This window comes from Scardinius erythrophthalmus (genome assembly GCF_964197995.2).
Source record: "Scardinius erythrophthalmus genome assembly, chromosome: 16".
NCBI lineage: Eukaryota > Metazoa > Chordata > Actinopteri > Cypriniformes > Leuciscidae > Scardinius > Scardinius erythrophthalmus.
This window is the reverse complement of record NC_138236.1, coordinates 6,164,052-6,188,145: the sequence shown is the minus strand read 5'-3', so window position 1 is coordinate 6,188,145 and position 24,094 is coordinate 6,164,052. Positions and strand designations below refer to the sequence as shown.

Below are 24,094 nucleotides of genomic sequence, written 5' to 3'. Positions count from 1 at the left end.
TCTTTTTCAAGAAAGGCTGCGCGTAACAGCGTTGCCACATTTTTTTTTTTTTTTTTTTTTTGCCGGCACCCAAGGGCATTTTCAAACTTTCTCCAGTCCAAAAAGTCCACGGCGCGGCTCTGCTGGACTAATTACATCCCCAAACTTTCCCTAATGATCCGCTGTGCGTGTGCGCAGTGGCCGAGCCGCTGTGGGGTCGGGCGCAGGTGGTCGTGCCGGCTTTCAATCCGGTGGGATGTCGGTCAGTCGTACAGATGTGAAGGTGTTTTCAGGATCTCCCTCCCTCTCCATCTCCCTGTGTTTTATGTCTGCGTCACAACAAGTCGAAGGAGAGACAGAGAGAGAGGCAGAGATTATGATGGCGTCTCTCTCGGGCTGATTCTCATGCCGCTTCCCTGATAAACACGCCTGATAGCATCAACCGAGAGACAGAGGAGGGCTGGGAACATGTCCCGACAGACAGAGAGAAAGACGGACGGACAGACGGTTGCGCACTGACGGCTTGAGTGACGCGCGTTTGATCCACCGCGACTCTCCAAACGCGCCGATTATTCGGGACAGTGATTGAGACGGAGAACAACACCGGGCATCAGGCATTTCATGTGAGTCTGACATCTCTTCCCCGTCTCTGTGACCCCAGCAGAGCAGAACACTTAACACAGGTACATCCCGTCCACGTATGATCTGTCATGCGTGTTAATTGATATGTGCATGCGCGTGCCATCATATGTGTCTGCTCTGATGAGTTGTGTGCATTGATTACGCGCATCTGCCATGCATGCATTTTGCATGCAATCAATTGTGCGCTCTTTCATGCATTGTTGGCATCTGCATATATTATGGTTCGTTGCATATGGCAGCCAGTGTTTTTGATCATGTGTGGTACTGCAATGTGCATTGACTCTTCATCATTTATCCTACTGTACTGTATACTGTCGCTATGCACAGAGTTTAACCCTTTAGGCTGCTGCTGTTTGCTTGTCTGGAAACACATTTTAACCTCTCTGGATCTTTTTTTGATCTTTCTTTCCCGCGCTCTTCAGGATGGGGGGAGTCAGTGAAGGAGAGGATGTTTTAGCCAGGTGGAGCGATGGACTTTTGTACCTTGGCAATGTCAAACGAGTAAGTTTGTTCTTTCTTTTTCTCAAAGTTTGTCTGGAAGAGAGACAGAGACACTAGCAGAGAGAGGGAAAGAACAAGTTTTAAACTGTGACTTGCTGTGCTTTTTTTTTTAAATCAGTGTAGTTGTATTTTTTTTTAAATAAGTGATATTTAACTGTATTGTATTTATTTTTCAGGTGGACAGTGTCAAGCAGTGCTGTTTGATCAGATTTGAGGATAACTCTGAATTCTGGGTCCTCAGGAAAGACATCCACTCATGTAAGTGATAAACTTTAAATTCAAACCTAAAAAGTTTGTAAAAACATCCAAAAACCAAAGTAAATAAATCAATCAATAAAAACAGTGTGTGCTGTTTTTAAGACTATTACGGAGAATTATTTTAATTCTCATTGTCATTGTGACATTTTCATTAAATTGTTATCTATGTAATGCATGCCTTTCACTTTAGATTTTTTCATAGTTTTTTTTTTAATGGTGAGTCTCATTAATCATTACTTTTTACTTTATTTCAAAATAAACATAAATTAAAGACAAATTTACAGAAATGAATACAACAACCACTGCCATGATGTATAAATACTTTAAATACTGTAATTTATCATTTACTTATTTTTCATTATAGAAATGAGAATGAGATTTATATTTGAATTACAATAATAAGATTTTGGATGCAAAATGTGCTATTAAAATAAAACGTGGTGAAAAGTATAATTTCTTAAAAATCTCTTTTGGTTCTGGAGTGAAATATGACCTGACATCTAGACAGATTTTGTGATACACCCTGGATATAGCATCAGAAATTACGCCTTATGAAAGAATAAGGAGTGGTTTACAAAATACTAATAAGAATTCTAATAAAACAAAGTATTGATGTTTATTTTAACTTAATTTTTTTCTGTTGCATCACTATGTCCCCATATGGAATTGCAAAAGAAAAAAAGTCTCCCTAAAACTATTCCTCTCTGCCATTGGTCGATCAAACATATAGTCCCACCCCCAAACTCACACTGTCTCAGGCTCATTGGGGTGCTTTTTTAACATTTAAAAATGGCTCACATCACCTTTTACATTATATATAATTTGAGAAACTGTGTAGTGCATTAATATACTGGACTTTTTTTCATTTGTGTATTTTTTGTTTGTCCCACTTTATATGTACTAACACTTAAATTAATATTGTACGTTTTTGCTCTATACTTATATTAAAAAAATGCATGCATGTAAATACATCTGTAATTACTTTCTGTAATTACTTCTATAATTACACTGTTGAGCCTTCACTTACACCTTAAAGGAATAGTTTACCCAAAAATGAAAAGTAGCCCATGATTTACTCACCCTGAAGCCATCCTCGGTGTATATGACATTCTTTCAGACGAATACAAGCAGAGTTATATTAAAAAATGTCCTGGCTCTTCCTAGCTTGATAATGGGAGTGAATGGCTGTATGTCTTTGGAAGTCCATCAAAGCGCATCTATTCATGATTAAAGTGCTCCACACTGCTCTGGGGGTTAATAAAGGCCTTCTGAAGTGAAGAGATGTGTTTGTGTAAGAAAAATATCCATATTTAATACTTTATCAACTAAATCAACTAGCTTCTGGCAGACGGCCGTACCCGTCGATTTACGCCAAAAGAGTAACCCTTGAACTTGACGCACAATGAAATGACGAACTTGGTTGCCCAGCCCTGTTTGTTTGAACCGTGAGAGGCGTCAATTGCCGTCATAATTTGTTCATCATATTAAGCGATCGAGTCTCTCCAAAAAATTCATTTGGATTAGTTTTACAATCTTTATGAACTTTTTGAAGCGTCAAAGTGGTATAGTTGCGTAGCTGTCAATGGAGGGCATGTCCAACCCATGTCCAATCTCAATAGTAGCAAAAGTGAACACAATAAGCACATTGTACTTATTTTTTTGTTGTAACTACATAGTAGTTAAAAACACCTAATATAAAGTGTGACCTTTTTGGTAATCTAAAGTAAAGATCAAAATAAAGAAATGTTGATGTGTGCTAGATATTTTGAAGCGTCTAGTTGCCGTCTGTCCAGTAAATGACCCTGTGTTTTGTTTCTTGTGTTCAGTCTCTTCAGGAGGAGAGGATGTGTGCTGTATCTGTGATGCTCCGCCTCTTAAAGAACCTCTCGTAAACTGCCTCAAATGTCGCCACGGTAATCCGATTTAGAGAAACTGTTCGTGTAGATTATACAGACCTGTAGATTTAAATCTTTGGGTTTGGTTTTCATTTTATTTGTCTTATATTTATTTTTAGCCCTTGTGTATAAAGTATATATGTTACATATGTTGTTTCCCCAGGTTATCATCCAGAGTGCCATACACCACCCATTGAACCTGAAGTTGACCCCAGTAGCTGGATATGTCGCCAATGTGTCTTTGCAGTCGCAACAAAGGTTGTACTTTGCTTAAATCCCGAAGTGAATATTTAGAAACGCGGACAACGTTGGCATTCAAGGTCTATTTCAAATGGCATCCTAACACAAGGCTTTAATCTTGCTCTGAGATGTAAAGGGTATCCATGGCTTACTGCACTTGACTGCGTGTTTATTACATTGCAGCACTCTGCAGGTGATGTCGGTGCTAGAGCTGCGTTAAATGGGCCTGTGCTTTAATCCGTCTGTCAGCGCGCTCGTTTCACAGGCCTTACATGCTGATTTTAAGATAAAATCATATTCACCAACACCCCCCAGCAGGAAATATTAATGACTTCCTTCAGCGTGTCCTCTCCAAATTCAATCTTCAGATGAAATCGCTGTTAAGTGTGCTTACATGACAGGAGAGCGCATGTCACGGAGAGGTGAGATACATTGTAATGACGAACTGTGTTCTGTCCTAGAGAGGGGGAGCGTTGAAAAGAGGACGCTTCGCGCGGCTCATGCAGATCATGAAAGTGCGGCTGCCCTATCAGCTGTCATCTTTAGACTGGGACCCGCAGCACTTGACCAACCAGCAGCAGTGTTACTGCTATTGTGCTGGACCAGGAGAGTGAGTCCAACTTAGAACATTCTCACATGACTATGACAATGGCATATTAGTGTACTGCGACTGCACAAGTATATACTCTATGCACGAATATATACCAAGTATATACTATTTTGAAAAGTAGTGTGTGGACAGTATGCAGAAAAAAAGTTATTCAGTTCAGTTTTGTGTCAAAAATGTCTTCGTATTCATTTTATACTGGACATTTTGGCAAATAAAGTCGGTCATTTGGTACAAAATACATAATGCATACGACTTGCTTTCAAAAACAGCAAGCAATATATCATTCCTAAACTGTTTTATACAATATAGGGCTACCAAGCAATTACATTGTTTTTAATCTAATTAATTACATAACTTTATATGATTACATACATTAAATAATCGCACATCAAATTAGGCTGAGAAATTATCCCCCAAAAGATCATTTAAAGTCATTATATTATGTATAATTATAATATATTACATTGTATTATATTATTAATGAGAAAAGGATCAAATCGAAATTACAAAAAGTAGCTTTAGAATTTTTTTTCTATTTTTTTTTCTATTACACAAACGTTTAGGCTACAACGACCATGCTTTTTTTTAGAAGCTGCATCTGAGTTTTTTTTTTTATATATATTTTCTTCAAAATTCTTCAGAATATCTTCTTTTATGTTCCACAAAAGAAAAAAGGTCATGCAGGGTTGAAACAACACGATGGTGAGTAAATGTCAAATGTTTTTTTAGCAAACTATCTCCAAAATATAAAATATTTTTTTTCAATGAAATTATAGTCTAAATCAGAAACTAAAACTGCCAGTAGATGGCGGTACATTTCTAAATGAGGAAGTCATTGAGTCATTCATTCATTCGATTTGTTCAAAGGCTGATTCATTCAGGAATGAAGTAAACCGGTGTGTTCGACTTGTGCAAGCCGATCGGTGTATGACATCAAAGTACCACCAGAGCGAATCGAAAGCATACAGAGCTGTTTGCTATCTAATCGCGTTTGCGGTACACCAGCGGCAGCACCGCTTCAAGTCAAACACACCTAATGGCTCTCTTTATGAATTGGTCATTGAATCATTGGTTCACCCGAAACACGGATTCATTCAGAAATGACAGAATTGAGCCTGTGTTGCTTGGAGACCCACAACAATTCTGCTCTGGCTTTATAGGTAATATTTTTGTTGGAAAAATTAAGCAAAACACATCACAATATTGACCTCTTATTTATGAAACTGCTATATAAAATCAATATCACATTTGCATTCATGCTGTTTGGGATAAAAACAGCACTTGTGTGATATTCATGATATCGTGATATCGTTACTCATGTGATGGTGCTTAAAGGGTTAGTTCACCCAAAAATGAAAATTATGTCATTAATGACTCACCCTCATGTCGTTCCAAGCCCGTAAGATCTTCGTTCATCTTCGGAACACAGTTTAAGATATGTTAGATTTAGTCCGAGAGCTTTCTGTTCCTCCATTGAAAGTCAATGGACGGCATACTGTTCACGTCCAGAAGGCAATACAGACATCATCAAAGTGGTCCATGTGACATCAGTGGCTCGATCTTAAGTTTATCAAGCGACGAGAATACTTTTTGTGCGCAAAAACAAACAAAAATAACGACTTTATTCCACTATTCATTTCCTTCTCTCTGGGCCTCGAGTGAGTTCACGTAGTGTTTTTGCGTAGCGCGTCTGTGTTGTACGTCACACGCATCACACATGACCAGCGTCGGCCAATAGTGAGCCTACGTGTGACGTACAATACAGAAGCGCTACGCAGTTACATTACGTGAAATAGCTCGAGACCCAGAGAGAAGGAAATGAATAGTGGAATAAAGTCGTTATTTTGTTTACTTTTTGCGCACAAAAAGTATTCTCGTCGCTTGATAAACTTAAGATCGAGCCACTGATGTCACATGGACTACTTTGATGATGTCTGTATTGCCTTACTGGACGTGAACAGTATGCCGTCCATTGACTTTCAATGGAGGAACAGAAAGCTCTCGGACTAAATCTAACATATCTTAAACTGTGTTCCGAAGATGAACGAAGGTCTTACGGGCTTGGAACGACATGAGGGTGAGAAATTAATGACATAATTTTCATTTTTGGGTGAACTAACCCTTTAACTATATCAAGTCATTTAAGGCCCTTGCACACTGAGTCCGAAATTTTCGCACGTTAAAAAATAAATACGACCTCACGTTATGTCAATCACGCTTACACACTGCCTCCGAAACTTTCGTCAGTCAAAAAAAAAAAAAAAATCTAATCAGGTTCGATTTTCTGCGTTTTTCGCATCCGTAGCAAGCTTTTTGAATGGTGTTTTGACAATTCAGAGCCACCGAATCACGAAAGCGAAAAAACGCATGCGATAATTTCGGACTCAGTGTGCAAGGGCCTTTAGGCCTATAAATGAGACAAAAACTCATACAGGGGCATTTTTGCCCTGATATCTTGAATTTTAGAGGCATTCTAACTGCATTCTATAGGCTCCGTCACGCAGTGAGTTGTTGCTTTGGTTCATGTTCATCATCAATCAACTATATAAAATATATGTAGATCTGGGGTCCATTTTTTTTTTTTCCATTTGGCTGGAACAGCTCTGTGAACCTAAGCAAATCTGACCTCATACATCCAGTAAAACTCAGAGAAACACTCGCTGATTAGAAGGCATTGAGCAAAAATTAGTTTGAAAAGTAACATTAGTTCTGAGATAAAGGTCTAGCGTCATTTGTTTGCAGACGCTAATTGGTTTGATATTTTGGCTTGTGGCGTTCAGACATTTTAAGTGTGTCTTAAGTGTATACATACTTTTGGGTGCACTGTGTATTTGCAGAAAATGTATGAAGTCAATTCTTTAAAAAAGAATTGCACAACTAACAATTGAAGCAAGTTCAGAGTGAGTTCATTTTAGTTTTAGGAGTGTGTGTATGTCTAAGCTGAAGCACGTTGCTTTTGCCAGGTGGAATCTGAAGATGTTGCAGTGTGGGAGTTGTGGGCAGTGGTTTCATGAAGCTTGCACTCAGTGCCTGACCAAACCTCTTCTCTATGGAGACCGGTGAGGCTGATGCCATTGTTGAGCACATGCGGTTGCTAAGCTAATCCTGTCTAAACCTTTTCATCTGTGTCTCTGCTTCACCTTTCAGCTTTTATCAGTTCCAGTGCTCATCGTGCACAAACGGTTTAGAGACCATCCAGAGGCTTCCAATGACCTGGTAAGTGCACTTCTTCTGTTCTGAATGAAGAACTGATCTGAAGAGCTGAATGTCATTTCTGATGATCCTTATTCTGTTGTATTGCAGGGTAGATTTGGCCCATTTGGTGTTGTATCACCTCTCCTTGTGCTGCAAGAGGAAGTATTTTGATTTCGATCATGAAATCATGTCTTTTGCAAATGAAAATTGGGAATCTTTGCTTCTTGGCACGGTAGGAAAATATCCTAGTCAATAGCACTGCACAATTTAAAGTCAACATGAAACACCAAATGCAATTTTTCTTTTGCTTTCTGACATATTTATGAAAGAAACAGGATATTTATTAAGGAAAAATGTTGTGCAGGACCTTATTTTATTTACAAGAAACTGGATCAAAAGGCATTTTGAAGGCAGAGCAATATAAAACCATTAAAATTCTCTTTCATTAATTGCAATCAAGCTGAAATAAAATAAATTATTAGATGCAAAACTTAAACTTAAAAAAAATAAACAAATGAAAATTAGAAATGTTGCATTAGCTACTAATTAAAAAACAGATAGAACTAAATATATATCAAAGATAAAAAGATATATTTAAAACAATAAAAAAAAATAATTTAAAATATTATTCATGTGAATTTTATTGGGCAAAAATAATGTTTTCTCCAAAATAAGGATTTTTCCTCCATAAATTGTAAATGCCCCCCGCCCATCATGATTCATGGCTTTGACATAAAGGATATTGACTAATATTACGCACTTGAATATGTCCCGGTCCGACATTTCAATAAGAAATACATCAACACAGGAAAGAAGCCTGCACTCATAGAGCTTTTTCGCAAGGTTTTAAGGAAGTAAAAAGGTCAATTTTGATTTCACGTTGTGAATCTATTCACTTTGAATACTCTCTCTTTGTGGTCAATCTGAGCTTTTACCTTTCAAATGCATTTGTTACACACTGCCTTTCATTCGACTCTATATTTTGGTCCCTCAGCTGTCGGACACACCGAGGCAAGACCGTTGCCAAAACCTGCTCAATGCTTTAAATTCACACAAAGACAGGTGAGACATGGATTATACTCTGAAAACTGCCGTTCTGCTTGATTTCTATGCGGCAGCCCATAGGGTTATAGCACATATTTCCAATAATATCTGCAAAACCATTACTGTAATTGCTTTACATTATAAGCGGCTCTGCATGTGTTATTTCGCTCTCTACAAATAGTGTTTTGATAGCTGAAGGTGGTTCTGTCTTTCAAAATAAATAATTCAAAGCCCATTTCCATTTTCCTTCTGTCAAGGTTTGTGGATGATGCCGCTCAAATGCTAGCACTTCATTAACTGAATCAGATGTTTTAGTTGGCGAGTGTGAGACGCCCAGGAACAAATAAAAATCTGTCAGCGAGCCCTGAAGAACAGCAGTTGAATACCAATCCAATGTGATTTTGATCTGTCGTAAAGGTTTGTCTCGGGGAAGGAAATAAAGAAGAAGAAGTGTCTCTTCGGTCTCCAAGTTCGGGCTCCTCCCCCTCTGTCATCGGACCAATCTCCTTTCATCGCTGAACAGCCAATCAACATCACCCACAGGAGAAGGTCAGAGGCAGGAGCACATCAAGCTCTTTTCATATCAGCATTAAATGCACTTCACAAACTATTTTACTTCTGTAATGTATTTTTTCTGTTGGATAATTCAATACAATGGATAAATCACGTACAGTACCAGAATGAACACAAGTTGATAAGACGGGAAGGGTTGAAAAGGGAAGAGGAATTAATGACATAAGCCGAAAACAAAATGATTTTAATTTTATTTATTAGACTTTACAAAATAGTTACCCTGTAAAACCCTGTAAGTTGTCTTTAACACTAGGCAGAATTAACTTTGAAGGAATGAAAATAATTTTTCCTAATTGATGATTTCCTAAACATGAAAAACACAAAAGTCACATTTTTTAAATAAACTTTTGGCTGTTTTTTGTGATCACGTTTGCCAGGTTAAAAAAACGGGACACAAAAACACCACCAGTGTGATTTGTATTTTTTTATAATTTATATTATAACAATATTTATAATATTCTATTTATTCTTAATATTTTAAATAATTACTGTTTGATTTTTTGTGACCATGGTTGCCAAGCTCAAAAACAGGATGCAAAAACATCACCAGTATGAAATATTATTTAACAATTAATATAATTTTAATATTTTTCATTATTATTGGCTGTTTTATGTGACCATGTTTGCCGAGCTAAAAAACAGGACACAAAAACACCATCATTTTGATGTATTTTTAATAATTGATATTTTAAATTACACATTTTAATATAATATTTAATATTTTAAATAATTATTGACTTTTTTGTGGCAATGTTTGCCAAGCTCAAAAGCAGGACACCAAAACACCATCAGTATAATATATTTTAAATGACAAATTTTAATATAATATTTAATATTCTAAATTATTGACTGTTTTTTGTGACCATGTTTGCCAAGCTCAAAAATCAGTTGTCGTCTTTGCTCCAGCCCCACGTCACTGTCCTGCCAGCGGAGAGCGGTGGGTCCGGAGGCCCGTAAATCAAAACGTCGGGTCACTGAGACACAGGTCAGTGCGTCTGCCTTTAACAGCAGCGATCAAAAGATGTCACCCTGCATCAGTACTGAGACTTTCTCATTCATGAAAGACACCCAGCATCCCCCTTTGGGTTTGTTTTTCTCTTCATGTTCATTTGACTTATTTTTTGCAACATGCAACACTGAATCAACAAGGTCTGTCTAGCCTTGCAAGTAGCCATAAAATACATGTACACAAAGACACAATGATTGTATGCGTCCATTTTGCATCCACACTTGTACTGTAAAACAACATTTTTTCTTATTCTGCCGGGTAAGTGTGCAAAAAAAAGTTACATTTTGATGTTATGTTTTTATCAGTTCATATACAAGTTTTGGGTAGGAGTCATAGTATTTAATTAAATTTTTTTTTTTTTTTGTCTTGTTTTGCTTTATTTTGTTGTTGTTGTTTTGCACAGGTAGTCAAGCTTTTTTCCCTAACCCATATAAAAACATATTAGTTATAGTTTTGCAATTTCTTTTTATTTCTTTTTATTTTATTTTGCACTGCACAGGTAGTTCAGTTACTTTGTTTTCCTCATACATCTTACATAAAAAATCTGTTTTAAAATACCATTTGTGTTAATGTTTTGCATTTACTTTTGTATTTTTATTTTCATTTCATAAAAATATGTATTTCAAAATACCATTTATTTTATTTTATTTTATTTTATTTTATTTTATTTTATTTTATTTTATTTTATTTTATTTTATTTTATTTTATTTTATTTTATTTTATTTTATTTTATTTTATTTTATTTTATTTTATTTTATTTTATTTTATTTTATTTTATTTTATTTTATTTTATTTGACCACAATTTCCTTTAGTGTGGCAAGCACCATTTAAATTATTTATTTGCATTTATATGTTGCTAGCAAAAAAAACAAATAATGTTGTCATAATACATACTTATTTTTAAATGGTTCTCAATGGAGAATAATGCTTTTTGCATGCAGATTGTTTTTGTAAGGACATCTACCAATAGGGTCTGACTAACAGCCATAGCTAACTAGCCAAACCTCATCTTTTTGATTGTTCATTACCCTCATTTCCAAGTGATCGGGCACTAATGCTATCTCTAGTTTTGAGCTGCTGTATCAAACTGCTATTGTCAGTTGACTTTGGTATGATATGTAATGTACCTCAGAATAATGCAGTCATTTAGATTCAGTATGTGTACGAGTTCATCCTCACACTTGTGTCACATCGCTTCTCCCCCACTGTGTGCTGTATTACACGGCTAACACAGCCATAAATCTTAAGACTATGGGCAGAAATCACCTAATATCGTTTGAAAGTCTAATTTTCTTTTGTGCTTTCCAGCACTTATGAACAAGAAACCATTCTGTTGGAGAGGCGTCTCAATTTTTTTATAATCATCATAAATAATAACAAGAGTCCACAGGCATACAGGCGACATGAATAAATGCATTTCTGCATTTATGACATTTGCAGTCTTATTTAAAGGTACAATGAACTTCAGTTATAAAATAATATCAGTCAAATATTTTCAGCTGTATGTTTTATTTTTGTTTTATCATGGAAGCTTGTATCCACCACAGAATAATTAAAAAATATATATAATTGTGACTTTTTATCTGACATTCACGATTTATTTTTCTCTCAATTGCGTCTTTATATCAGGCAATTCTATCTCAATTCTGACTTTATAACATGCAATTCAGACTTTAAAACTCACAATTGCGACTTAATATCTCGTAATTATGACTTTATCGCAATTCTGACTTTATAACTCTCAATTGCAACTTTATATCTTGTAATTCTGACTTTATCACAATTCTGACTTTATAACTCTCAATAGCGACTTTATATCTTGTAATTCTGACTTTATCGCAATTCTGACTTTATATCTCTCAATTCTGACTTTATAACTCTCAATAGCGACTTTATATCTTGTAATTCTGACTTTAACGCAATTCTGACTTTACATCTCTCAATTCTGACTTTATAACTCTCAATTGTGACTTTATATCTTGTAATTCTGACTTTATCACAATTCCAACTTTATAACACGCAATTGTAACTTTACATCTTACAATTCCGACGTTATAACATGCAATTGCGACTTTATATCTCACAATTCTGACTTTATAATACGTAATTGCGACTGTATCACGCAATTGCGAGAGAAAAAGTCAGAATAGTGAGATAAAAATTCCCTTTTTTATTTTTTATTCCATGGCGGAAACAAGCTTCCATAGTATATACATATGACTATTTATTCCTTAGAACACAAAAAGTGATTTTTTGAAGAATATCCTGGTGAATATGCCTTTTAAACTGATCATATTTATTATTTATAACAGTTGATCATGTCATTTTAGACTTGTCCACCAGGAGTTGCGACAAACGCTATTGACCTAGTGCCATGTTGCCACGGTTATGCTGATGGAACAAGCCTGTATAACCCCAGAAAACCAGAGGAAGAGATGAGTTTGGGGTTAGTAGCACGTTAAAATGAAAAACCATAACATTTTCAGATATGGAAGCTTGTTTCTGCCACGGAATAAAAAAATTAAATAGGTAGACCAATTGCGACTTTTTATCTCACAGTTCTGACTTTTTTCCTCAGAATTGCGAGTTATCAATTTGCATTTGAGACATACAGGTTTATATCTCACAATTCTGAGAAAGAAAAAAAGAAAAAAGTCTGAGTTGTGAGATAAAAAGTCGCGATTACCTTTATTTATTCCATAGCGGTAACAAGCTTTCATACTATGAATCATAATCACTGTTTAATTTATTTAAAAAAGTCTTTATGTATTACAGTTCACCTCCCAAGAGAATGTTCGCGCTCTATCACCCTTCATACAACGGATCTCAGGACCTGTCTAGAACTCTGCATCATTACAGGTCTGTACACTGAAGTCAATTAGAGATTAATTTAATGCTACTGTCATTCTGAAAATGAAAATGATTTACTCAGCTCATGAAGTTCCAAACCGTTATGTGGTAGGCTTTATTCAAGCTTATCAGCAGGTATCAAGCTCCAAAAAGGACCACCATAATAATGCAGCAACAGTGTTTATACTTCTTACTTAGTATTTTTGTATTTTTTCCAATGCAAATCAAGATACATTTACTTGGGTAGGAAAATTACTTGAGAAAAAGTCTTGTGTTCTGTAAAATTGATAATCAAATTTGCCTTGATCTTTTGACATATAAGAGGTCTTTGATCCATTAAATCATCCTGCAAGTTTCAGAGCTTAAATCATCCTCCTTATTAAAAACAAGAATTTATTTAATCAAGCCCTAAAAATGGCTCGTTTTGATATTGCGGGATCTGCAACGTCATACGGGCAAATGCATTTGGGAATGACAGCCTCCAGAGCCCCGCCCACTGGTGTTCAGTCGCTTAAAGGAATACAGTAGTTCACCTAAAAATTATAATCAACCCATTATTTACTCGCCATCCTAGATGTATATGACTTTCTTCTTTCAGCCAAACACAATTGGAGATATATTAAATAATATCCTGGCTCTTCCAAGCTTTATAATGGGAGTGAATATTACCATTTTTTTTTTTTTGAAGCCCAAAAAAGCGCATCCATCCATCATCCATCACCAGGAGTTAAGAAAGGCGTTCTGAAGCGAAGCAATGCATTGTTTGAAAGTTTCCATATTTTTTTTCAATTTCCATATTTATAACTTTATAAATTATATTCACTGGCTTCCGGCTACGGCCGTCCACAAGTCAAGTTCCGGCGGGAAGAATGACCTCTGACCCGATGCATGACGTACTGACAAACAGGGAAGTGTCAGAGGAGCTTGAGATTGTTTGAAACTCAGCCTTATTTGTTTGAACCCCGAGAGGCGTCTACTCTCACCTCAGCTTACGCTGCGCTCGCGTCCTACATGCGTCATGCGTCGGGTCAGAGGTCACTCTTCCCTCGGAACTCGACTCTCTCGTGAACGCACAGACGGCTGTTGCTGGAAGCTAGTAATTACAGTTTGTAAAGTTGTAAATATGGATATTTTTCTTACAAAAACACATCGCTTCGCTTCAGAAGATCTTTATTAACGTCCTGGAGCTGTATGGATTACTTTTATGATGGAGGGATGCACTTTTTTTGGCCTTCAAAAAAATGGTACCATTCACTGCCATTATAAAGCTTGAAAGAGCCAGGATATTATTTAATATAACTCTGATTGTGTTTGGCTGAAAGAAGAAAAGTCATAAACACCTAGCATGGCTTGAGGATGAGTAAATTATGGGATAATTTTCATTTTCGGGTGAACTAACCCTTTAACGACTGACATTTGCCTACATATAAGCGTAGAGTCATATCAAATGCAAATCATTTTCAAATAATGCAAATGCAAATCATAATCTTCCCATTATAATCACTGACACGGTTTACGGTGGATACAGTAAACAGATCCTCGTTCAGTTTCTATGGAAGCTTGTTTCCGCCACTGAATAAAACATTTTAAAAGATAATTGCGACTTTTTATCTCACAATTGCGAGTTTACATCTCGCAATTCTGACTTTATTTCTCAGAATTGCGAGATATAAAGTCAGAATTGCGTGAAATAAAGTCAGAATTCTGAGATATAAAGTCAGAATTGCGTGAAATAAAGTCAGAATTCTGAGATATAAAGTCAGAATTGCTTGAAATAAAGTCAGAATTCTGAGATATAAAGTCAGAATTCTGACTTTTTTTCTCGCAATTCCGACTTTATGTCACGCAATTCTGACTTTATATCTCAGAATTCTGACTTTATATCACGCAATTCTGACTTTATAACACATAATTGCGAGCATCTTTTGTTCGCATCTTTTCTCAGAATTGTGAGATATAAAGTCCAATTCTAAGGGGAAATAGTTTAATAGTTTATATCTCACAATTCTGACTTTATAACACGCAATTGCGACTTTATATCATGCAATTCTGACTTTATATCTCCCAATTGTGTGATATAAAGTCAGAATTATGAGATATAAAGTCAGAATTGCGTGATATAAAGTCGCAATTGCGAGAAAAAAAGTCAGAATTCTGACTTTATAACACGCAATTCTGACTTTATTTCACGCAATTCTGACTTTAAAACACGCAATTGCGACTTTATTTCACGCAATTCTGACTTTATATCTCATAATTCTGACTTTATATCACACAATTTAAAACACGAGATGTAAACTCGCAATTGTGAGATAAAAAGTCGCAATTATCTTTTTTTTTTTTTGTGGCGGAAACAAGCTTCCATAAGTTTCTGACGACAACAGGACAAATGAAATACCTTTTTTTTTAGTAAACATCTCTGTACACAAACAATGTTCTCAATGCTCGAGTTCATGTGTAGAGCTTCTGGTGATACTTTGAGCAAAGTTTCATGTTGTGTCGAGCCTTCTTAGTGTTTTAAAAATAGCGATTTTTGATGCTATCATAGAAGTGCCCCATGCACTCCCATTCAAAAGGCATTTTGACCGAAAACGAAAATACGGTCAAAATTAAAAGTGGCGTTAACATTCTAATTATGCTTTTACACGAAAGTTTGACTTGGGTAGATTCACAAAAATAGCCTAGGTTGCAATTTGGCGAGAGTTACCCCTTTCTTCCCTGTTCTTTCAAATTGAGTACTTTTTGCATGTCTGTGTAATTGTTCTGTTCAGTGCAGAGGACCCTTGTCGACTTCCAGCCCCCTGCCTTCCATTCTCTCCGTCCTCGGGTCACCCACCCGGACAGCGGTATGAAAGCTGCCCTTCTCTCTTCCTGCGTGACGTGCCACCCTACCCCAGCACGGTCGGCATGGGGGGGCCCACGGCCATGGGATGGGGGGGAGGCGACGCCGTCCGGATCCTGGCCAGACGCGTGACGGCGGACGGAAAAGTCCAGTACCTGGTTGAATGGGGAAACGTGAGCGTGTACTGAGACTGTGTGAGATAGAGAAAGAGAAAGGGGAAAGGGCTAGAGACATCAAGACGCATCATTAAGGTTTGCATGGTTACGAGCAGAGGTGTGAAAGCATCAATGAGCAGGTGGGTGTCTCGAGAAGAAAACCACAGCGAGCAAATCCAGGTTGAGCTACACAGCAGCTTCACTCTGAGATTATACTGTTAAATCTCTTTAGTTTCTTTTACAGTGTCTCCTATATTTTGAATACTGTTAGAAAACGCCTTTAGAATGCCTTGAACTTTATTATCATGATTTGTAATGTATAAGCTAATCATCGCCATCACACGTCGTTCATGTACGCATAACGGTCAAAATGTACAATTTCAGGAAAGCTTTTTTTTTCATGCGATCACATCAATAATTGTAATATTTTAACGACAGGGAAATGAGTTCTCCTCTAAAAATAGTCATTACAGAAATATGGTTCAGTACGAGTTCAGTCGACAGCAATTATGGCATAATGTTGATTATCACAAACATTCATTTCCTCTTGTCCCTCCTTAAAGGTACGGTTACATTTACAATGGAAGTGAAGTGTTAAAATGCTCGCTATTTCAATAGTATAGCCATATTTAACAACTGTAAAAATGATTTAAACCGCTTTACAGCTCAAAATGATAAGATTCACATTTCTGCTTTTAAATTCTCCAAAAGTTGACCGTTACTTCCATTGTAAATGCTTCACCGTAATCTCGAGTTTTATGCCACAAATGTGGTCGATTGACCTTATCTTGTACTGAATTTAGGAATATTCCTTTAATAGTAAGCATATCATTCAAATGTTTCATGATGGATGGCAAATAAAACAAACAATGCAGATAATCCCCATCTTTAAACATCAAGAGATCATTTTTTTAACGATTAACAACATAAATTAGAAGTTTGTCAAGATATGCTATTGAAAGAGTGGATTTAAATTAATATAAGACTGTTCTTAAAACTTTTAACCCTGTTAAAATCACTGTAACTTATATAGAAGCCTATTTCTGCAACAAAAGAAAAAACAACATGCTTTTTGTCATAATTATGACATGAAAAATCATTATTGTGACGGTTATAATTTTGATAAAAAGTAATAAAAAAAATCAATTAACATTTTCTCATAATTTCAACTTTTGTCATTACTTTTGACAGAAATTGACATAAAAAAAGTGAATGAACTCAATTATGTGAAATGATGAAATACGTCATAATTATGACTTTTTATCTCAGAAATAGGATTTAGTATGTATGTCATGTTTTTTTTTCTTGCATGGCGGAAGTAGGCTTTTATCGTAACTCTAACGACTGCAACAGAAATATATTTAAAGATGACAGAAACGAGTCCCTGAACATTTATCAGGTCCAATACAGATTACATCATTCTACCTGAATAAAAACATGAGGCATTTAGTCCTTATGTGAAGCTCATTTCATCAGTGAATGATAATGAATGTATTGTGTGTGTTTTTATTTCTTTATTTTTTAAATCCATGGTACGTACTTGTTAGGTCATAGATAGACAAATTTTATGTCAGGGTGACCAGAATTAGCAGACTGTAGTCCTTTTTTTTTATAGTCAAGTTTAATTTGATGTATTCTTTGACGTTTTGTCAGATTATGTTTATATGTACTCTAGGTTGACACCTAAAAATGTAAACAAACAATAAAAAGATACCATTATGTTGTATAAAAGTTGCACTTGTCGACTTTCTCTGTTTAAATTCCCATAAAAAAAGAAGAAAAAAAGAACTTCCGCTGTGTGTGTGTGTGTGTGTGTGTGTGTGTGTGTGTGTGTGTGTGTGTGTGTGTGTGTGTGTGTGTGTGTGTGTGTGTGTGTGATAACAAATATCCCCACAAAGATGGCAGTATCCAAAATCCTTGTCCTTGTGGTGAAATGTTTTGGTCCCCATGAGGAAAACAGTTCATAAGTGATGTTTTTTGAACATGTCAAAATGCAGAAGGTTTTCTGTGATGAGTAGATTTAGGGGTAGGGTTAGTGTAAGGGGATATAATATACATTTTGTAGTTTAAAAATCATTATGTCAATAGAAAGTCCCCATAAAACATGAAAACACAACATGTGAGAGAGATTAATTATAATGTGTATCATATGTGCATTTCTTATTGCGACCACCGGGTGGCAGCCGTGTACGACCATTGAACGCCCACCTTCCCCTAACAGGTGAGCTCTGTGACACTAGGAATTTCGTTATACTTCTCACAGGTTCAAGCACGTTGTATTATGTTTTATAAGGACTGTAATCTATTTGGAGAAATAACATAACAGCAGACGGCTGGGAATGTTGTAGTTTGGAGTTTAGATATGCGCTGAACGCCATTTTGGCTCCGGTTGCCTTGACAGCAGGCCTCAGTTTCTGGCTCTGTGGAGATGATCTTCAGAGAAATATGTGCGTTAATACAGTACTCCTTCAAGTGAACTCTGAAATATCGTAATTGGGGGATTTACGTGCTCATGACTGACCAAGCCTAGTCGTGTTTTGCAGTGAAAAAACAAGTTATGACGTTAAAGGGGGCGTGTTGTACGCATGAAAGATGGCGGGAAACAACTCTGCGTTATACTGAAAGGTTTTGCAAAGTTATTTTATTTCAACACTATTGATTTGTTATAGCCTATAAAAGAGCTAGACCTAACCTTTTTTCTTTAGATAGCCTACCATGCATAGTCATTGTAAAAGTGATGCAGGTGTATTTGTGTAGCTAGCCTATGCAAAACACTTCTACAACAGTTTGCCTCCATCATGCATTGTTTAGGTTACTTCTGTATTTTGTTTCTGTTTTGAGTAGGCCTATGTGAATGTCAAAATACTGATTGACTTCACATGTAGCCTACTGTACATTCGAAGGCAACATGCGTTTAGTTGGTAAAGAGAGGGTTTTTATGCTTATTAATAGTTTGGCAATGTAAGGGTCTATAATAAAAGAGAAAATGTCAGTAAAGAGACTATAAGATATCAAATGTAATTATGTTTAACATTTAGCCTAATAGCCGAATGACAATCCAACATGTTCAGTTTGTAGTCCTAAAACCTGGAAGAGATTTTTCATTTATGAGCTATAGGTTTCTGTCTGCAATTTTCTATGGATTTTTATTATAATAATAAAAAATAAACTAAAAGACTAGAAGAGATTTTATGTTTTGCTTTAACACAGTCATACTCAAATTGGAATTTTGAAGTCCTTTTTTTTTTTTTTTTTTTTAAGTTGCTGACAAGCTTAAAGGGATAGTTCACCCAAAAATGAAAGTCCTGTCATTAATTGCTCACCCTCATGTCGTTCCAAACCTGTAAGACTTTCGTTCATCTTCAGAACACAAATGAAGATCTTTCAAATGAAGAAAGGGAGCTTTCTGTCACTCCATTGACAGCTACGCAACTACCACTTTGACTCTTCAAAAAGTTCATAAAGAGATCGTAAAACTAATCCATATGAATTGAGCGGTTTAGTCAAAATTTCCTGAAGAGACTTGATCGCTTTTTTATGTGATGAACAGATTGAATTTAGGCTTTTATTCACATTTAAACATTGATCAGAAAACATACACAGAAGCTCAACCGAACATGCTTGACGCGCGAGAACAAACCTCATTGTTTTTTGCAGAAGCACAAACGTGCTGCGTATAACACGAGAATGAACTTCATTGGTTCTCACACGTCAAGTGAACAAACTTGAGCTTCTGTTTACCACAACTGAGGGCTGTTTCATAAAAGACGCTTAGAAAAGCGGGGATTAAACTCCAACACCTGACTTGAATGAACCTAACAAATAAGTTGGGGCTAAAGTGGTTTCATAAAAGGAAATTGAAGTTCACGCAATCCCACTAATTTGATCCAGGTTTATCTAGTCTAGATAACTGCGTGTGCACTCTTTTCCTAAGCAACCATAGAGGTCGAGCATGGATCAAATGGATCCACCATCAAACAGTGTATATTTTGTGCTGTTTTATGCGTTTGAGAGATGGTGTTTTTCTTTAGTGCAAAACTTACATTTCACAGGTATATTCTCCATCTGTAAATGTTAGAAAGTCATGCAAATATATCAATTTTGCTGCTAAACTTCACACTGAATGAACGCTGCTGCGCGCATGCACGCCAAATGAGCGCAATAATTCTGAGTAAAACATACAATTTGGTTAGAAAATTACTATGCAATATTTTATAACTCCAGAAATATCTTCAAACTATAAATATTTATCTTTATTATGTTGGATAAGTTGCTGTGAACTTATCTCTCATTACTCTCATGTATTTTATAGGCTACTTGAACAGAAGTATAATTCATGGAAGACATTTTTATGAAACCAAATATAATAAAGATACAAAATATAGTTTTGGGTGGATGATGCTATCTTATTTAGAATGCTGAGAATTACAGCTTTTAAAGCAATAAAAAATAATTGGAGAAAGCAAGAATCCCCCGTTTTAAATTATTGGCTAGATTTAGTTTCTAAAGTACACTACGGAGAGGATAACATGAAATTAAGAGCAATAATTTTGAAAAGATATAGGCAACTCTAAAATCAAAGAGGAATACATATTACATTAATTTCTTTTTTTTTACATAACCCATTAACTATTAATTCTAGTTATTTTATTTATTATAAGTATACTAATCTTATTATTTTCTATTTAAATAATATTACTTTAATTACTTACTATGAATTATGTGTCATTATAAGAGTTTTGGATATGTGAATGTTTCATTTTTATTAATATTCATTTAATGTATTTATTGGTTATTGTTCTAATTATGTGTTTTTTATGTGTTGGTGGGTATTATCACAAAAGGAAAAAGGTAGAAGGAAAAATAAGGAATATTTATGGGGGAAAATATTATGTCTTTAAAGCAACTGTCCGTTAATTGTGTTAAATGTGTTTGAATTGAAAGACATAATAAAGTACAATATATATATATATATATATATATATATATATATATGCTAAAATATTTGTTGATGGACATTAAATGTGCCTTATTTAGAATTTTAAACCTACAAGTAAGTGTATTTTTATGATAGCAATAACTGTAAAGGGACTATTGTGGTAAATCAAATAGGCTAATATACTGTAGGCCAATTACTAAGCTCAGATTCATTTTACCAGTACAAATTAAGTCTGTGCTTTTGTAATTATTCATTTTAAATTTTGTGATTTTGTAATTTTTTTTTTTTTAGGTTCTAATGTTCTTCGAATAACCATAAAAATGTATTACAGCTGCCAAACAATGCCAGAGAGAAATGTGTTCATAAATCTTTAAAGGTGCATTGCGCAAAATTTCATGTTAAAAATACCCGTTTTTCTAACCCATACATGCTTAAACAATTGCCTGATGGGCTGAATGAGCCCTTCTCTGATCACTGCGATTGCCTCTATAATCCTGTACAGTAAAATAAATAAGAGGGATTCAGGTCGGAATTTGAGACTTGGCGTGACGTCATGCGCGTTCAGTTGCAGTGTTGCAGTTTCGCTTGTCGCCAGAGGGTTCTGCAAAAACTCAGAGACTTGCGCAATGCACCTTTAATAAAACAACCTAATTAAATCTTGGGCACAAAACATGCAGCCAGTAAGAATAGAAAACCTGTAGGATATATATATATATATATATATATATATATATATATATATATATATATATATATATATATATATATATATATATATTTATTACATGGCTTGGTTGAATTCTAATGTAGAATGTGTGTGTGTGTGTGTGTGTGTGTGTGTGTGTGTGTGTGTGTGTGTGTGTGTGTGTGTGTGTGTGTGTGCAAATATTATAAAGATGTCATCAGTCATTGGGAGATTTAAGTTTAATCTGAAATCTTGTAAAAAGGATACAAAAAGTAAAAAAATTCCCCGTATCGAAAAGAAATGTTATCTTATTCTAAACTATTCATCCATATTAGGTAGTAAAGACACTGTTAAAATAGTCATGTGACTACTTTTTGTCACAATGCAGCAGTGCTTCCAGGTTCTACGTCAGAACGCTGGCTCAGTATTGGCCTTCAGTAGCCAACCACATGCATCGTGGTGAAAAGCGTCAGAGACAGTAATGGAAGAGAAGAAATTGTTGAATAAAGTTTTTTTTTTTTTTGCTGCGCACAAAAAGTATTCTCGTCGCTTCATAACATTAGGTTAAACCACTCACATGGACTATTTTAACGATGTCTTTACTACCTTTCTGGGCCTTGAAAGTTGTAGGCCTAACGTTGCAGTTTAAGTTTAATTTGTGTTCCGAAGATGAACGAAGGTCTTACGGGTTTGGAACGTCATGGGTGAGTAGGCCTAGGCCTAATTAATGACATAATTTTCATTTTTGGGTGAACTAACCCTTTAATGTGTGTTTTATTCAGATCATGAGCAATAGTAATACTTTGCTTTACACTAAAAAATGCTGTGTTGTTTGGGTCAAATTGACAAACCCAACCGTTGGGTTTAAAACGGTTTAAAATGTAATAAAAAAAAATTAAACCAACGGTTGGGTTTGTCCATATTTGACCCCATACATTTTTATCCTATAACGGAAAGAACTTATCATAGTCATAAATCATAGTTTTATATTTAACTGGTCTGTAGTTTGTACAGTAGTTTGGTTATTATTTTAGATGTTAGATCGAGGTTCAAATGAATTGTTCACTCATCGTGTAACTTCAGAACCCAGCGATGGCATCAGAAATACTGTAGTAGCCTACTCGTATTTATATGATGATTAGCCTACCATATTCATATTCGATGGTATTTACATGGTTAATTGTCAATTGAATCTAAATGGGATTATATCACATCCAATTTACAGACATACACACAGTGCATTTAGATCGATCTACTCTGGTAAACGCGCACACACATACATGCGCGCGCTCTCTTCTCTTCACCGCCCCCTTCTCTCTCTCTCTCTCTCTCTCTCTCTCTCTCTCTCTCTCTCTCTCTCTCTCTCTCTCTCTCTCTCTCTCCCTTCGTTCTCCTTCTTCATCACTCTTGTTTTGCGCGTGTGTGATATGTGATGCGATATACGGGCTGTAATCATTCCAATGGCTCTTGTCGAGCATGGACGATGATTTTGTTTCGATTCTTCCATTCGCATTACGGGAATATCGCTCCAGCATCGACGCAGTCCATGAGCACAAGGGGTTTTTGGCTTCCTTTGACTGCTGAAGGATATTTTCGCATGTCGAGAGACTGATGAGACACTGAGAGCACGTTCAATGCCGTTGGAACATGTCATATGTTCCCTTTCAAGGTAAGATTTGTGCTGCGTCCTCCGTGTTCCTCCCTCAGCGTCCTCCTGCGCTAGAGGACCACTGATGCTGATGCTGATGCTCTCAGTGCTGCAGGTGGAGGACTGCTGTCATTTTATCACTCCAAGTCAGGCAGCTTCTGTGTGCTCGTGAGGGTTAGAGACCCCTCTGCCCTTTACGACGTTTTACAATCTGTTTAAGCACCTGCAAACCCTGCAGGGTCTCTATCCCACTGCATGGAAGCTCACTGGTTAGGAATTGTCTTGATTTGTGTATATGAATGAAATGGTTCAGATGCTCACTACGAGTATTGTACTGACATATCCTTTCATTTGGATACTTTTTGTGTGTGTACTCTTGAGTTTTGTGAAGTAGCTGACTGGGATGTTATTGCATGCTTTGGGGGGAATGAGCTTATTGCCTTCCTTTTGCAGCGGTGCATCTGTTTTCCTCAATAGCAGGCGCATCAATACTTTAACAGTCACTTAATAGTTTTTAAATGGAGTATTGCTGTTGAGTGAGAAGCGCTGATCATTCACTCTTATTTTGTGTGCATGTAATATTAAGTCACTTCAGTGGCTTTGCGTTTTGATCTCTTGTGAGGAGGAGAAAACTTCATCAGACTTATATTTTCATGTTTTGTCTTTAGCTGAATTTAAAATGATGTCAGTTCAGCTCTTGTATTTGAGTGCTGCTGGTTATGTTATAGCATAGCCTAATATTTGTGTGGACAGTGTAAATAGTTGCTTTGAACTCTTATACTGTATGATGAAAAAGGAAAGATGACTAACTGGGTCGAGAAGTAACTTGCCCAATGACTGACCTCTGTCGGTTCAAAGTCGAAGCGTGGAAAATGATTTTTGAGAATATAATGTGCCTGAGTTCCACCTAAGCTGTTTCCAATTTGTTTAGTAAAGAGGGTTTTCTAATGGGAATTTTCTTCTAATGTTTGTTCCATAAGGGAGAATAATTGTTTTGGAGTTTTGGAACACTTTCAACAGTGAAAGTA

General features: G+C 36.0%; 1 protein-coding gene across 4 annotated transcripts; it reads left to right on the top strand.

The window, feature by feature from the left end:
• The first annotated feature begins 315 nt into the window (after positions 1 to 315).
• Positions 316 to 17,520, top strand: phf1 (PHD finger protein 1). Of its 4 annotated transcripts, none has more exons than XM_081388403.1 (15): positions 316 to 602; positions 1,044 to 1,122; positions 1,299 to 1,380; positions 3,207 to 3,293; positions 3,439 to 3,533; positions 3,977 to 4,125; positions 7,089 to 7,184; positions 7,273 to 7,341; positions 7,429 to 7,552; positions 8,315 to 8,382; positions 8,782 to 8,913; positions 9,814 to 9,922; positions 12,278 to 12,393; positions 12,723 to 12,806; positions 15,569 to 17,520. In XM_081388403.1, coding segments are annotated over exons 1-15 (1,551 nt in total). In that variant the 5' UTR covers positions 316 to 600; the 3' UTR covers positions 15,828 to 17,520. The 4 variants fall into 4 exon arrangements, with proteins under 4 accessions (XP_081244529.1, XP_081244531.1, XP_081244530.1 ...); XM_081388405.1 differs by having other exon boundaries at positions 316 to 662; positions 9,844 to 9,922; XM_081388404.1 differs by having other exon boundaries at positions 316 to 662; positions 15,569 to 17,514.
• Positions 17,521 to 24,094: the final 6,574 nt, after the last annotated feature.

What these genes read in the sequence shown, in the direction of transcription:
- phf1 (XM_081388403.1), top strand. An exon ending in TATTGTGCTGGACCAGGAGA is followed by an intron (nt 4,126 to 7,088) that starts GTGAGTCCAACT and finishes TGCTTTTGCCAG; the next exon opens with GTGGAATCTGAAGATGTTGC. An exon ending in CCTCTTCTCTATGGAGACCG is followed by an intron (nt 7,185 to 7,272) that starts GTGAGGCTGATG and finishes TTCACCTTTCAG; the next exon opens with CTTTTATCAGTTCCAGTGCT.